A 16577-nucleotide genomic window follows, 5' to 3' on the forward strand; every position below is an offset into this window, starting at 1 on the left:
AGGAACTGGGGACCTGTTCTGACCAGGAATACCTACAGGAAGTCAAGCATGAGGTACTGGGGACCTGTTCTGACCAGGAATACATACAGGAAGTCAAGCATGAGGTACTGGGGGCCTGTTCTGACCAGGAATACCTACAGGAAGTCAAGCATGAGGAACTGGGGACCTGTTCTGACCAGGAATACCTACAGGAAGTCAAGCATGAGGTACTGGGGACCTGTTCTGACCAGGAATACATACAGGAAGTCAAGCATGAGGTACTGGGGGCCTGTTCTGACCAGGAATACCTACAGGAAGTCAAGCATGAGGTATTGGGGACCTGTTCTGGCCAGGAATACCAACAGCAAGTCAAGCATGAGGTACTGGGGACCTGTTCTGACCAGGAATACCTACAGGAAGTCAAGCATGAGGTACTGGGGACCTGTTCTGACCAGGAATACCTACAGGAAGTCAAGCATCAGGTACTGGGGACCTGTTCTGACCAGGAATACATACAGGAAGTCAAGCATGAGGTACTGGGGACCTGTTCTGACCAGGAATACCTACAGGAAATCAAGCATGAGGTACTGGGGACCTGTTCTGACCAGGGATACATACAGGAAGTCAAGCATGAGGTACTGGGGACCTGTTCTGACCAGGAATTCCTACAGGAAGTCAAACATGAGGTACTGGGGACCTGTTCTGACCAGGAATTCCTACAGGAAGTCAAGCATGAGGTACTGGGGACCTGTTCTGACCAGGGATACATACAGGAAGTCAAGCATGAGGTACTGAGGGCCTGTTCTGACCAGGAATACCTACAGGAAGTCAAGCATGAGGTATTGGGGGCCTGTTCTGACCAGGAATACATACAGGAAGTCAAGCATGAGTTACTGGGGACCTGTTCTGACAAGGAATACCTACAGGAAGTCAAGCATCAGGTACTGGGGACCTGTTCTGACAAGGAATACCTACAGGAAGTCAAGCATCAGGTACTGGGGACCTGTTCTGACCAGAATACATACAGGAAGTCAAGCATGGGGCACTGGGGACCTGTTCTGACCAGGAATACCTACAGGAAATCAAGCATGAGGTGCTCGGGCCCTGTTCTGACCAGGAATACCTACAGGAAGTCAAGCACGAGGTACTGGGGACCTGTTCTGACCAGGAATTCCTACAGGAAGTCAAGCATGGGGTACTGGAGACCTGTTCTGACCAGGAATACCTACAGGAAGTCAAGCATCAGGTACTGGGGACCTGTTCTGACCAGGAATACCTACAGGAAGTCAAGCATCAGGTACTGGGGACCTGTTCTGACCAGGAATACCTACAGGAAGTCAAGCATCAGGTACTGGGGACCTGTTCTGGCCAGGAATACCAACAGGAAGTCAAGCATGAGGTACTGGGGACCTGTTCTGACCAGGAATACCTACAGGAAGTCAAGCATGAGGTACTGGGAACCTGTTCTGACCAGGAATACCTACATGGAGACAAGCATGAGGTACTGGGGACCTGTTCTGACCAGGAAAACATACTGGAAGTCAAGCATGAGGTACTGGGGACCTGTTCTGACCAGGAATACCTACAGGAAGTCAAGCATGAGGTACTGGGGACCTGTTCTGACCAGGAATACCTACAGGAAATCAAGCATGAGGTACTGGGGACCTGTTCTGTCTCTGAATGCCTACAGGAAGTCAAGCATGGGGTACTGGAGACCTGTTCTGACCAGGAATACCTACATGGAGACAAGCATGAGGTACTGGGGACCTGTTCTGACCAGGAATACCTACAGGAAATCAAGCATGAGGTACTGGGGACCTGTTCTGTCTCTGAATGCCTACAGGAAGTCAAGCATGGGGTACTGGAGACCTGTTCTGACCAGGAATACCTACATGGAGACAAGCATGAGGTACTGGGGACCTGTTCTGACCAGGAATACCTACAGGAAGTCAAGCATCAGGTACTGGGGGCCTGTTCTGACCAGGAATACCTACAGGAAGTCGAGTATCAGGTACTTGGGACCTGTTCTGACCAGGAATACCTACAGGAAGTCAAGCATGAGGTACTGGGGACCTGTTCTGACCAGGAATACCTACAGGAAGTCTAGCATCAGGTACTGGGGACCTGTTGTGACAAGGAATACATACAGGAAGTCCAGCATCAGGTACTGGGGACCTGTTCTGACCAGAATACATACAGGAAATCAAGCATGAGGTACTGGGGACCTGTTCTGACCAGGAATACCTAAAGGAAATCAAGCAGGAGGTACTGGGGACCTGTTCTGACCAGGAATACATACAGGAAGTCAAGCATGGGGTACTGGAGACCTGTTCTGACCAGGAATACCTACATGGAGACAAGCATGAGGTACTGGGGACCTGTTCTGACCAGGAATTCCTACAGGAAGTCAAGCATGAGGTACTGGGGACCTGTTCTGTCTCAGAATACCTACAGGAAGTCAAGCATGAGGTACTGGGGACCGGTTCTGACCAGGAATACATACAGGAAGTCAAGCTTGAGGTACTGGGGACCTGTTCTGTCTCTGAATACCTACAGGAAGTCAAGCATGAGGTACTGGGGACCTGTTCTGACCAGGAATACCTACATGGAGACAAGCATGAGGTACTGGGGACCTGTTCTGACCAGGAATACCTAAAGGAAATCAAGCATGAGGTGTTGGGGACCTGTTCTGACCAGGAATACCTAAAGGAAATCAAGCATGAGGTGTTGGGGACCTGTTCTGACCAGGAATACCTACATGGAGACAAACTTGGGTGCTGGGGACCTAATGATAAGGGAAATGTGGTACATTTGGTCAGTTTTATGGATTCCAAGTATTGAGAGAGATGCACACGGGGTATATAAGGGGTAAGGGTACATACCAGGTCCAGCAGGAGGTAGACCGACTCTCTCTGTTTGATGGACTCCTTGTCCTGCTCCTGGCCCAGACGCAGCAGGCTTGAGGATGCCAGCTGAATCAGACGTCAGAGTGATGCCATCACACAGTGTCAACAACATGTCGTTCGTTCGTTCGTTCGTTTCCTTCATTTGTGAGTGAGCCATGTAACAATGGGAGACACCACACTGGTGATTCAGATTTTCACTGACTTCAACAGACATGATTCAAATCCTATCAGACAATGTAGAACAAGAAAAGAAAGTATTTTCATCTTATAAGGGTCAGGGGATCTGCAAACAGATAAAACAAACAGCTATTGCCTGAAGTGATGCAAAACATGAGATGACAGTGCACAGAGACTTACTGCAAGGAATTCCTTCAGTCTGTCCTCAACGTCTCCGGGGCCGTAGATGGTGAACAGTGCTCCAGCCAGGGAGTTGATGCCCTTGGCTAAGCAGTGGCTGTTGTTTCGGTGGCCTGAGAGACAGATATAGTTCATATCTAACAGTTTAGCTATGCAGTATGACTGTCGACCTAAAAGGCTTAGAACAGGTAAGTACATTTAGACACTGTTGGCAAAAACTATGTGGGCCTCACATATCAGTCTCATCTCTGTCTGGTTGTCCTAAACTACAGGCAAAGTTAAAACTTTTTTGAACAGATTTCGAGAACATGCAATAGATGTGATCCAATAAAAGATTGTTTAAGTCGACGTTACAACTTAAGTGGTCTTCTATCTTAACACATAGTTTGAGATAGGATATTTACAGATTGTTAGAGTCGTGATGCCGGGGTCATCCCTGTCCCCCCCCACTAAAACTTGTAGATAGACATGAAGTGAGAGTTCACTGACCTTCTAAGTGAGCCCTGTACTTGGCTGCATCTCCCTTGGCCAGTTTGGGAATTGACACGGCAATAAACACCATGAGTAGACAGGCCAGCGTGTACTCATCCTCCGCATGCTCTGCAACACAGAGAGTGAGTGAGTGTGTTTGTTTGTTTGTTAATGCCGCAATCACCAATATTCAAGTTATATTATGGCATGACAATTGATGTGTGTAATTGGGATACGATGACATGTGTCAACCAAGTCAGCGAGTCACCAAGTCGTACTTAGGTTATTACAAAATTAATTTACAAAATTTGTTTGTTTTGTTTGATTGTTGTTTAACCCCACACTCAGCAAAATTCCAGCTATAGGAAGGCGGTCTGTAAATTAGCGAGTCTGGACCAGACAATCCAGTGAACATCGATCTAGGAAAAGATGACATGCATCAACCAAGTCAGCAAGCCTGACCATCGATCCCGTTAGTCGCAACTTACGACAAGCATAGTCGCTTCTTACGGCAAGCATGGATTGCAGAAAATCTGTTCTAACCCGGCTCTTCACGGGTAGAACCAATAAAGAACAAAAGTACTTTGACACAGTATTTTAGTAATATCATGGCGGCTTAATATGGGAAGAAGGCCAGAAGTGCTGCAGCTATTTACTTCTTTAGTGAAACCTACAAGCTTTCGTATGACTATGCGATGTAACTCCAATTCAGGGCAAATTTGGAATTCAAACAACAATCATAGGATTCTGGCATGCTTAAGGGATGTAACTCTTTACATAAAATTGTGGCGCCTACAACAAAATGGACACTCAAACAACAAAGGTAGTGTAGTCTCACCTGACTTGAGAGTACGGAGGGCATTGCAGAGGGTGGGATCGACGGCACACGTCAGGCCAGCAGAAGACGCCAACTCGTTGACGACCTACGTATAACATGTATAATTTGTCAGTGATATCATGCTGATGTTCATACACTACTCCACAAGGAAATCCTCCTGTTGTGCTAAGCAGTATGTTGTCCTCGGCCCACAAAACTATCAGGCTATGTCTGTTGTAAGTCTATCATGCCTACGTGAAGTATGCGCATTACGATAGTTACAGCACTACAACTGTTTCATGCAAGTAGCCCCTTACCTTAAGGCTTGAACAAATTAAAGAATTGGGTCTCAGGCAATGGCTTTTGAAAATATAGTGCAGGCGGGCCGTGTATTTTTTCTACTAGTACGTAACCAAATAAACAGCTGTGTAACCAAATAAACAGTTGTGTAAAATCACCCTGTGAAAGGGCCTCCCTACATAAATGTATTCCTTGATGAGTAAAATACTGGAATACAGTCTTTGACTAACGCCGGACTTGGAATATTTAAGGATTTTTTTGCTTGTTTTATATAATGAAAATAAAAACAAAATGTGCAGGAACTTTATGATGATGCGGGCGGTGCCAGAGAACCAAGACTATTATATTTTTTAGCCTAAATAACTAGTTTATATTTCTCTACAATACTATGAACCATAAAGACTCTCCTAATCCCCATAAATGTTTTGTTCAAATTGTTACAGGCACAAAATATTCCAATTTACTTTAATATTCCAATTTACAATGACACAATCTGCCCAAATTCAACAGGTATTCTTTTAAATAAAGTTCATATTTGTCACAAATTTTCATTTTTCAAATACTATTTTGAATAACAAAGGAACATTATTCAAGCTTTGGTCATTGGTCTGGTAGTTTCTGTTGGTGCAACAGTTCCATAATATATACCAAAGTTGATAAGGATGGTAACTTGAAAAAGTAATTCTAGAAAGGACACAGGTGTAGGCATGGGAGGAGTGTCTGGTTACATGAATGTGTGGTGGGAGGTGACAAGTAAAGACTCATGGAAATCAGGAAATTACCAACAAATGTTCATACTGACCCTGAAAATACTTTTGTTGAGAAGAGTTCTTGGGTCAGTGAAAATGGACAGACAGGCGAAATCAGAGAGAGTGAGTGAGTATGGATTTACGCCACTTTAGCAATATTCCAGCAATATCACGGCGGGGTACACCAGAAATGGGTCTCACACAATGTACCCATGTCGGGAATTGAACCCGGGTCTTCGGCGTGACGAGCGATCGCTTTAACCACCAGGCTCCCCGACCGCCCGCAAATGTTCATGGACCCAATACATAAGCTCACACTGACTTTATCAAAATGAGCTAAAACTAAATGAATTTATTTACATTTTCAAATAACAGTTTAAAAAAATTATCTTCTATTAATGTTATTTAAGATGCTGTTATTTTAAGACAACAAATATATGTGAAAAAATAGAATGAACGACTCCATCTGAGCTACATTCTTAAACATTATAATTCTATAGTCCCTCCGATGTGCAGATAATGTAGTGAAACAATGTGACAATGTACTGAAATACACAGCGATGAAGCTATGTAGTGTTTCGGTGAGCTAGTTACTGCGATGTAATATGCAATGATGAAATGTGCATCCTGCTTCTTGTACCCGGAGACAAGTGACAGTACTCTGTCCGGACATCATGGTACAATTTGGACATGGGAATGGCAGGACGGTGGTACCGGGGTACATATAATTCTTGAGAATGCATCTATGCATCGTTGAATCATTTTGTTTTGGTTTGTTTGTTGTTTAACGCCGCACTCAGCAATATTCCAGCTATATGCAGGTGATCTGAAAATAATCAAATCTGGACCAGATAATCCAGTGATTGACATCATGACCATCGATCCACGCAATTGGGATACGATGACATGCTTCAACCAACTCAGTGAGCCTGACCACCCAATCCTATTAGTCGCCTCTTATGACAAGCATAGGCCCCATTTACAGCAAGCTTGGGTTGCTGAAGACCTATTCTACCCCGGATCTTCACGGGTCTTGTTGAATCGTCACACCATGTCTACAAATTACTCAAATATTGTTGATACCCAATGGGGTTAACAGCGTTAAGTGGTATTTTCATCACAACACATTCACAGAAACCCCAAAGCATGGGCTCCCTTGACTCCAATAAAACACATGCTGGACACCAGGTGTCGATGTTTAACATTGTGACATCACACATGTACAGCAATCTTGTCACCAAAGTCCCATTCCACAAAGCGATCACAGTGCTACATTACCATCAGTCAATGTTAGTGTTTGGAAGTTCTAGCATTACTCGCTTGATTCCAATGAAACACAAGCCGGACACCGGGTGTTTGGAAGTTCTAGCATTCCTCGCTTGATTCCAATGAAACACAAGCCGGACACCGGGTGTTTTGAAGTTCTAGCATTACTCCCTTGATTCCAATGAAACACAAGCCGGACACCAGGTGTTTGGAAGTTCTAGCATTACTCGCTTGATTCCAATGAAACACAAGCCGGACACCGGGTGTTTGGAAGTTCTAGCATTCCTCGCTTGATTCCAATGAAACACAAGGCAGACACCAGGTGTTTGGAAGTTCTAGCATTCCTAGCTTGATTCCAATGAAACACAAGCTGGACACCAGGTGTTTGGAAGTTCTAGCATTACAGCTTGAAGATCACTTGGAGGGATATTATCATGAGTAGAGTTTGTCAGTGCTGGAAAAAGCAACTGAGAGTATCACATTGCTTGATTTAAAAATATTGAGTGAGTGAGTTAGATGCAATTCTTTTTCAGCCAGTATTTCAGTTACAGCATGGCTATCAGCTTGCCGTGAGAGAGAAGCCAAACACTGAGGGGATTGTTGTAGAGTAAAGTGCTACATCTCAAGGATAGCATCAGGTTGTAGAATGGTGAGTGATCACAAGCAGGAGAGACTATGTCAGCAGAAAACATATGGAGGTACATATTTAAGCTATATATTTTCCAAGGGGCCAATTGAGTTTTCATGGAGATTTCGTTTGTTTGTTTCTTGTTAAACGTCCCACTCCAGCAATATTCCAGCTATTTGATGGTGATCTGTAAATAATCATGCCTGGACCAGACAATCTAGAGATTTATATCATGAGCATCAATGCACGAAATTGGGATACTGTCACATGCTTCAAGCAAGTCAACGAGTCTGACCACCCAATCCCGTTGGGAAGCTGAAGATCATCTCTAACCTGGATCTTCCTGGATCTCATGGAGATGTAAACATGGTAACCTTTGGTAATAGTGTGACACTAACATCAGAATTGATTAATCACTACACATTCTACTGACATATATAAATAAATATATTTATGATTAACCTGAAACAAGTTTACAAAGATGTCTGGCGACATTTAATGGTATGTCTGCTACACACTGGCTCATAAAAACCTGCAGTCTCCTCGACAAATGGGTCTTTACCAACTCTCAAGGTAGAGGCAGACGGAACAAGAGGCAGACGGAACAAGAGGCAGACGCGACATGAGGCAGACACGACATGAGGCAGACGGAACAAGAGGCAGACATGCCATGAGGCAGACACGACATGAGGCAGACGCGACATGAGGCAGACGCGACATGAGGCAGACGCGACATGAGGCAGACGGAACAAGAGGCAGACATGCCATGAGGCAGACACGACATGAGGCAGACGCGACATGAGGCAGACGCGACATGAAGCAGACGCGACATGAGGCAGACAGACACAGCAGGAGAGGATGATATGAATATGACGTTGATGTTGTAAAATAGCTGCACATACCTTGCTTTTGTCGTGTTTCTATAATCAGAGTGAGTTAGTTGGGTCTGTCACTTACAGTGTCGTGAAAGTTGCAGTGACTAATCATGTGACTACTGGTCTCCACGGTTTAGTGTTGGCTGTGGTCTTCCCACATTTACCCTGGGGATGTCTAGACCCAATGGTGAACTAAAGGGAGTTGTTAGTCTGCTCAGTCCCTGAACCATATTATTTCCCTTTCATCCAGCCCTTACTGTAATGCTATAGCCCTATATGAAGCAAGTCTAGAATCCCCCATCTCACTGGGGCTCCTTTTCAATTTACATGGTTCCATAACAATGATACATTTTCCTAGACCGAGTGTTAGTCTAGTGAGTTGTGTTCTACGCCAATTAAAGAGACGTGACACTGGCTTGAGAAGTTTACCATTAGCGCAGGTGCTGGCAAACCATCGATTTTATTCTGGACAATATAGGATAGGATCATGGCATGTCAACATCTGTAGCGCCTCAGTTGACCTAGCCATCAGCCCTTAGTGACAACAGTTGACAAAATACTGATGGAGACACGGTCGAGATTAGACATGGCCCCAAGTCTACTGACTGGGCCAAGCAGGAATGACAGTCCGTTTCCACCAAAATGCAGTTTTGTACACAACACTGGTCCATAATTAGCTGTATTGATTACAATCCTAGTGTCTACCTGCTGTTGGCATACATGCACAGTCTGACTCATCTCAGTATCATCAATTCCGTATTGGTACCAACAAGTAACTACTTCAAGCACCATTGTAGTCATCAAATCATTAATCTAGTAACACATAGTCAGGTCAAACATTGTTACCATCAAATATACATTTAGTCGTCTTTTATAACGAGCAGATGGTGCATCTATTTAGCCAAATGTCCTCACATTTGTTTGTTTGTTGTTTAAAGCTACATTATTCCAGCTTTGTAACAGAGACCTGAATATAAACGGAACAAAACAATGATTGATATGAAGCGTCCAACACTGTCCGGTACAAACAACCAAGTATGACATCCTGATCCATTTAGTTGTTAAAATGCCGCACTCAGCAGTATTCCAACTATATGAGGCTGGCCTGTAAATAATCGAGTCTGGACCAGACAATCCAGTAACTGACATCATGAGCATCGATCTACATCATTGCAATACAATGACATGCATCAACCAAGTCAAGGAGCCTGTCCCTCCAATCCTGTTAGTTGCCTCTTACGACAAGCATGGGTTGCTGAAGATCATTTCTAAAACGCAAATTCATTGATACGCAAACAACATGACAAAATACATTAAAACTACAGTTAGTCAGTCACCTGCCAGTGAAGTACTTTGAGAGCAGTACATTTAGCCAATTCCAGTCTTTTACCACTGTCTCTAGGCAAATTTGTGATCTTTCTATCTGAGACACTACTTAAAGACACTCACGACATCCAAATAACAACACCAAATGACGGTCCCTAGATCAGGTGAGCTAACAACAGTTATGTGGGGTTGTAAGTTTACTATCATCCTCTACATCTCCAGGGCTCGCATGGCAGTAAACCTACACTCATCCATGGATCCATTCCTGTGGTTATTGCGATCTCAAATTACCTGCCATTGATTTTCATTATCCAATTTGATTGGCTAAGCTACTAAGGCTAACGGACCAATCAGAATTTGAGTTACAAACCAGCCTCAATGATGTGTTGGCCACAGAGGGCAGTCACATTATTTAGGATAGAGTTTGCAAGAAATCAACATTGAAAAACTCACAGGCAAAAGAAAGCCTCAAAAACTTTAGATGGAAAGGACATCTTCATGTCCATTAGTACTGGTGGTGGCTTTGATTTCTAGGCAATAAGAGTTACCTCCCTTACCCATTTCCTTTTTCATTACCTTAAAGATTGATTGGTCGGTAAAATGTAAATGAAAATCAAGGGCAGGTAACTTGAGATCAGGAGAACCACGGTGATGCATGCTGGGGTTAATGTAGCTTTACCGAAATGTGAGCTCTGGAGAAATAGAAGATGGTTTAACGTCATATTATATACAACAGGACTAAATACCATTAGACACATTCATGTTTCTACCCATCACACATGATAGTCACTACCGTTAGATACATTCATCTTTCTACCCATAATACAACAGCCATGTGATAGTAACAAGGTCAAGGTCATGCAAAACTGGAAGAAAACCAAGTTATTCATAAATGACAATGAGAATACGAAATCATAATTTGTAATCAAACTAAAAAACAAAACACTTAAACCAACTAGAATAAAGTCGAGTAATGTTCCACAGTGGTTGAGCAATGAGGATAACTGAAGAGTCAAAGAATACAAAAACCAAACGTCACACTCCAAAACACTCAGTAGGATTTGAACAAACCTGGATTTTCAAAGAGGCAGGCTGCAGCAAGGAATTAAACATTAGAATATACCTTCCCCAAATTTAAAGAATCGATGTTTCTGATTGGCTGGGAGGAAGGCAGGAGGCTACTCAGGCTCCTCACAGTGATAGCCTGTTTGCGGAGCTCTCAAAACTATCGCTGCCACCAGTAAAAGTTCCCCCCTGTGATAGGTGGCTACAACCATGCTTGGAGTTGAACTCACAACCGACTGACCGTGAAGACTGCCGTGACTCGAATACTCTTACCCCTGCTTTATTATTTTCTTTGTTTGTCAATTTGAATCTCTGTTTCATGCCAGCTATCATGTAATAGGTATAGTAAGAGTGTAAGGGGCAAGCTGTTTGATTTTCCATTCGTCTGCAATCTCGACCCAATCTACAGTAATCAAACAAACCAAAAGGTAAATTCATCTTGGAAATATGGTCAGTCGTAAACCTTTTAAAAAATAACTATGATGGCATTCGCAAGGACATAAACAAAAGTATACACGTTACTTCCTTTGGGGGTTAGAGGGCAAATTTCAAGATTCTTGTAACGACCGCGCCCCAACTGGTGGCAGCGATGTTACCGAGAGTGTAACAAAGGTGTCACACACTGCGAAGGAGCTTGGAGGCTACAAGGTCAGGGGGAGTAACTCTGTTGCTACGGAGGTAACACTGCTGCAGCATTTTAAATGTTTTAGCCATTATTTTGAGAAAAAAACTTTCACAGGGTATAGAACTAAGATATATATTTTTATAAATCTTATTACGTATTGTTGAAGTGTTAAAGACATATAAGACGGCCAGGCATCTGTTTCTTGGCTTGAAAGTCCAGATAAAACGGCAATCGTTATTTAAGTAAACACCAAAAGATATTCAAGGCAAAAGTAACTGTAACCATTTTCTTTTTTGATCTAATGAGTTTTTTCAGAAGCACATTAATCAATACTTCAGTTTTTCTTTGAAGATTTAAAGTCTACTGGTGTCTAATTTGATTAAAGACTGGACCGACAGGTCTTCTCAAGATACATAATTATGTTTTTTCCTCCTTGAAAATAAATGGGTAAACGTCTGGGGTTTGACACATTTATACACAATAAAACAGCATCAAGCCTCCTTGGTCTGCCTATACACATGGTGTGTTGTCAGGTCTTAGTGTTCACTACCATGGAATGGAAGTTGCCATTTTGAAACTAGTGTCATAAAGATCGAGAAAGCAGCTTTCTGATTGGATGACGTCGACTTCCTGTTAGTCATTTTCATTGGTTGATCAAAGTTCTTGAAAGGTCGGTCTGATTTGACCTATAAGGGGATGTCTTCAGATCTTTCAGTAGCAGTAGCATAGCGAGAACTAAGATCAGAGTTTAGGCTTATTGGGTACCCTGTAGATTGATCTGAAGTCTATAAAGCCATTCAGTCTGAATCAATATCGCCTTTATTTATCACAAAAACATTTTTACATGATTACAGTTACCACTGCAAGTTAACACAACCATAACTTTCATTTGTGAACTGTCAATGTGACCTGGAAATCATATTGATTCCTTATTTGTTCCTTATCAAGTCCTTATTCCTCTACTGCAGTGATGAAATTCACGGACATTTGATTAGCATCCTCCTCTCAGAAGTTTCTATTGAGAACAATCCAACATCACAATCATTCACTATTCCAGACAAGGAGCGACAGAACTAAAACTATGAACGTAAAATGACAGCTGTCATAATAGCCATAGTTAAATCAGGTGATAGGGAGTCAAAATAAATTGCCCCAAATAAATGTGATAAAGTGTTCCAATAACTCCAGGCACTGAAGGCAGGACAGAGTGAGAAGGATCACCTACCATGGCATCCTTCGTGTTGGGCACGTAATGGTGGAGGTCCTTCACCGAGCCCATCAGGAAGGGGATGCGGTCTCCCAACACCTGAAGAACAACAGCAGTCAGTCAGTGAGAGCAGACTATTGCTTAATTCCACATCAGCCATCTTTAAATAAAAGCCACAAAGCCCTTTCCATAGTCATAAGGTCTTCGGCGTGACGAGCGAACGCTTTAACCACTAGGCTACCCGACCGCCCCCATAGTCATAAGAATTCTCAACTGAAAGGGGGCGGTCGGGTAGCCTAGTGGTTAAAGCGTTCACTCGTCACGCCGAAGACCCGGGTTCGAATCCCGACATGGGTACAATGTGTGAGGCCCATTTCTGGTGTCCCCCGCCGTGATATTGCTGGAATATTGCTAAAAGCGGCGTAAAACCAAACTCACTCACTCACTCAACTGAAAGTGTTAATTGTACGGTTTCGACTATATCATGAGTTTATGAATGGTGATTAGTTGTCTCACTGTGGCAGTGTGGGTTTGAATCCCTGATGGGACTAAAACCAAAAACGTGCTAGAATCTGTACTTTACTAAGAAAGTGTTATCCCAAATATAACATTTGTTATATGTTTATGAATGACTATCAAATAGTGATGATACCAGGTGTTCGCGAAAAGGTGAGCGTACCCTGCCCCACCGGTGGCACCCATCACAAACACAAGCAAAAGTAGGTGAAATTAAATCATTTTGGCAAGAGACGTCAACTAATTGTTTCACGCCATCATCAAAAAGAAAGAAAACGATGTTACATTTCAGTAAAGTTTCAGTCCAATATCACAGGAATATAAAAAAAAGTGATTTTCAAAACCCAAATCTACATCTCATTGTATAGGTTCAATTGTTTTTAACAAAGCATTCCAGATTAGATAAAGCATACACAGTTGGGGCAGCATATAAACGTGTATTGTGCATCGCTGGTACATTGTGAGTATCTACACATTGGGGGGAAAGCCTGACCACCCAATCCTCACAGTCGCCCCTTACGACGAGCAGCTGGTACATTGTGAGTATCTACGCACTGGGGGGCAAGCCTGACCACCCAATCCTCACAGTCTCCCCTTACGACGAGCAGCTGGTACATCGTGAGTATCTACACATTGGGGGGCAAGCCTGACCACCCAATCCTCACTGTCGCCTCTTACGACGAGCAGCTGGTACATCGTGAGTATCTACACATTGGGGGGCAAGCCTGACCACCCAATCCTCACTGTCGCCCCTTACGACGAGCAGCTGGTACATCGTGAGTATCTACTCACTGGGGAGCAAGCCTGACCATCCAATCCTCACAGTCGCCTCTTACGACGAGCAGCTGGTACATCGTGAGTATCTACACATTGGGGAGCAAGCCTGACCATCCAATCCTCACAGTCGCCTCTTACGACGAGCAGCTGGTACATCGTGAGTATCTACTCACTGGGGAGCAAGCCTGACCATCCAATCCTCACAGTCGCCTCTTACGACGAGCAGCTGGTACATCGTGAGTATCTACTCACTGGGGAGCAAGCCTGACCATCCAATCCTCACTGTCGCCTCTTACGACGAGCAGCTGGTACATCGTGAGTATCTACACATTGGGGAGCAAGCCTGACCACCCAATCCTCACTGTCGCCTCTTACGACGAGCAGCTGGTACATCGTGAGTATCTACACATTGGGGAGCAAGCCTGACCACCCAATCCTCACAGTCGCCTCTTACGACGAGCAGCTGGTACATCGTGAGTATCTACGCACTGGGGAGCAAGCCTGACCACCCAATCCTCTCAGTCGCCTCTTACGACGAGCAGCTGGTACATCGTGAGTATCTACATTGGGGAGCAAGCCTGACCACCCAATCCTCACAGTCGCCCCTTACGACGAGCAGCTGGTACATCGTGAGTATCTACATTAGGGAGCAAGCCTGACCACCCAATCCTCACAGTCGCCTCTTACGACGAGCAGGGGATGCTGAAGATCAATTCTAACCCGGATGTTCACAGTGGTGGCGGCAGTGCCCACTTACGTCTCTGAGAGCCTCCTGCGCCAGTCCCCGGAACGCCAGCAGCACGCCGACCATAGTCATCCTCATCAACACAATGTCCACATCTGGGGAAGCACATCAGTCATCAAACACACTTCACTGGTACACAGCCATTACCAAACAATTCTTGAAAATATGCTATTAGAAGGACAACTACCTACAACCAAGAAACTGATCCCAACATAGGAAACTGATTTTAAATTGCTTTGATATAACATATAAATAATTACTTTTAAGCCTTGTATTGTAGAAAAGAAGGAAAACTGATACAAAGTGTATATTTATATTGACAATATGGCATAATAAAGAATATTGTTTTATTCTAGACATTTCATTTTGAATACAGACTTCAAAATTGATTTTAAGGATAGCAATTTTTTTATTAAGTTTATATTTATCACAACCTTTAGAATAACTTCAATATTCATTTGATCCAAAGAAAAAGATACATGCAATTAAATATGTAACTAGTATCAATGTCAAGGACAGACATGACACCGACACGATTGGACAACAGATGTTCATGCAAATGGTTGACATTAGTCATGAGGGATGTAGCACATTTTCAAGACAAGGTTTAATAAGTTAAACATCTTATTATTACAACAGTAAAACATGCGGAAATAGAACATTTCTTTCCTGAATATTATGGCACACACGAAAACACTCATTCATGACTCACTATCAGCTGACAATACATATCTCCTGTGATTTATTATAAACATAAGAAACACCAATGGAAATATTTGAGGAAATCAAATATTAAAATGGTATCGAAAAGAAAGATATGTGTAAATCAATTTCTTATTTTACAACAATAATCCCCTTTCACAATATCACACATCTCTACATGATCAGTCCGGATCTTGTAAAAAGATCTTGTTTTTTTAAGAAAAATAAAGTTTGTTTGTTTGCTGTTTAACGCCACACTCACCAATATTCCAGCTATGTGATGGCGGTCTGTAAATAATCGTGTCTGGTCCAGACAATCCAGTGATTGATATCATGAGCATGGATCTAAGCAATTTGGAGCCAATGACATGCATCTACCAAATCAGTGAGTCTGACCACCCGATCCCGTAGTCGCCAAGCATAGTCGCCTGTTATGATGAGCATAGTCGCCTGTTATGACAAGCATAGTCGCCTGTTATGACAAGCATAGTCGCCTGTTATGACGAGCATAGTCGCCTGTTATGACAAGCATAGTCGCCTGTTATGACAAGCATAGTCGCCTGTTATGACAAGCATAGTCGCCTGTTATGACGAGCATAGTCGCCTGTTATGACAAGCATAGTCGCCTGTTATGACAAGCATAGTCACCTGTTATGACGAGCATAGTCGCCTGTTATGACGAGCATAGTCGCCTGTTATGACGAGCATAGTCGCCTGTTATGACAAGCATAGTCGCCTGTTATGACAAGCATAGTCGCCTGTTATGACAAGCATAGTCGCCTGTTATGACGAGCATAGTCGCCTGTTATGACGAGCATAGCATGGGTTGCTGAAGGATGGGTCGGCCACATTTCAGCTACAGTTATCAGTGACGTGTTCAGTGAGTGAGTGAGTGAACATTGTTTACCCCATCATGTCCTCACTTCTTAATAATGTCTATTTTCATGAGATAAATAACTACAAGTTACTAAATGCAGCCTGAAACAAGAACGGGGAATACGACGGGGAGATTACATGTTGAGTCATGAAAATGTTATTCAATGCTACAAAAATACAAAAAAAAGAATGATAAATAATATTCCATAGCCATGCTCGTAACAAAAATTGGCATTCATAATAAATATTCTGGGACTAAAAACAAAAGGAAAGAGTTGACTTGAACAGCTGAGAACCATGCTAACACCAGCTCCCCTGAACACAGCCTACAGGCTGAAGAGACTACACAGCAATGTGCATATTTAGCTGTCTGGACACACTGTGTCACAA

At 43.2% G+C, this 16577-nt stretch overlaps 1 protein-coding gene across 8 annotated transcripts in view; it reads right to left on the bottom strand.

Moving 5' to 3' along the window:
• LOC124143141 (nck-associated protein 1-like) overlaps positions 1-16577 on the bottom strand; it is a 65801-nt gene that overhangs the window by 2738 nt on the left and 46486 nt on the right. For 5 of the 8 annotated variants that reach the window (XM_048394891.1, XM_048394887.1, XM_048394889.1 and 2 more), the window contains 7 exons: positions 14622-14704; positions 12590-12670; positions 10746-10766; positions 4552-4636; positions 3732-3842; positions 3243-3355; positions 2862-2951 (listed from right to left, as the gene is read on the bottom strand). In XM_048394891.1, the coding sequence (XP_048250848.1) occupies positions 2862-2951; positions 3243-3355; positions 3732-3842; positions 4552-4636; positions 10746-10766; positions 12590-12670; positions 14622-14704 (584 nt within the window). Of the gene's footprint in view, positions 1-2861; positions 2952-3242; positions 3356-3731; positions 3843-4551; positions 4637-8375; positions 8394-10745; positions 10767-12589; positions 12671-14621; positions 14705-16577 lie in introns of all 8 variants that reach the window. The other 3 variants (XM_046511969.2, XM_048394888.1, XM_048394886.1) reach the window with 2 other exon arrangements.

The sequence above is a fragment of the Haliotis rufescens genome, unplaced genomic scaffold (genome assembly GCF_023055435.1).
Source record: "Haliotis rufescens isolate VD_foot unplaced genomic scaffold, xgHalRufe1.0.p SCAF_131, whole genome shotgun sequence".
Lineage (NCBI taxonomy): Eukaryota > Metazoa > Mollusca > Gastropoda > Lepetellida > Haliotidae > Haliotis > Haliotis rufescens.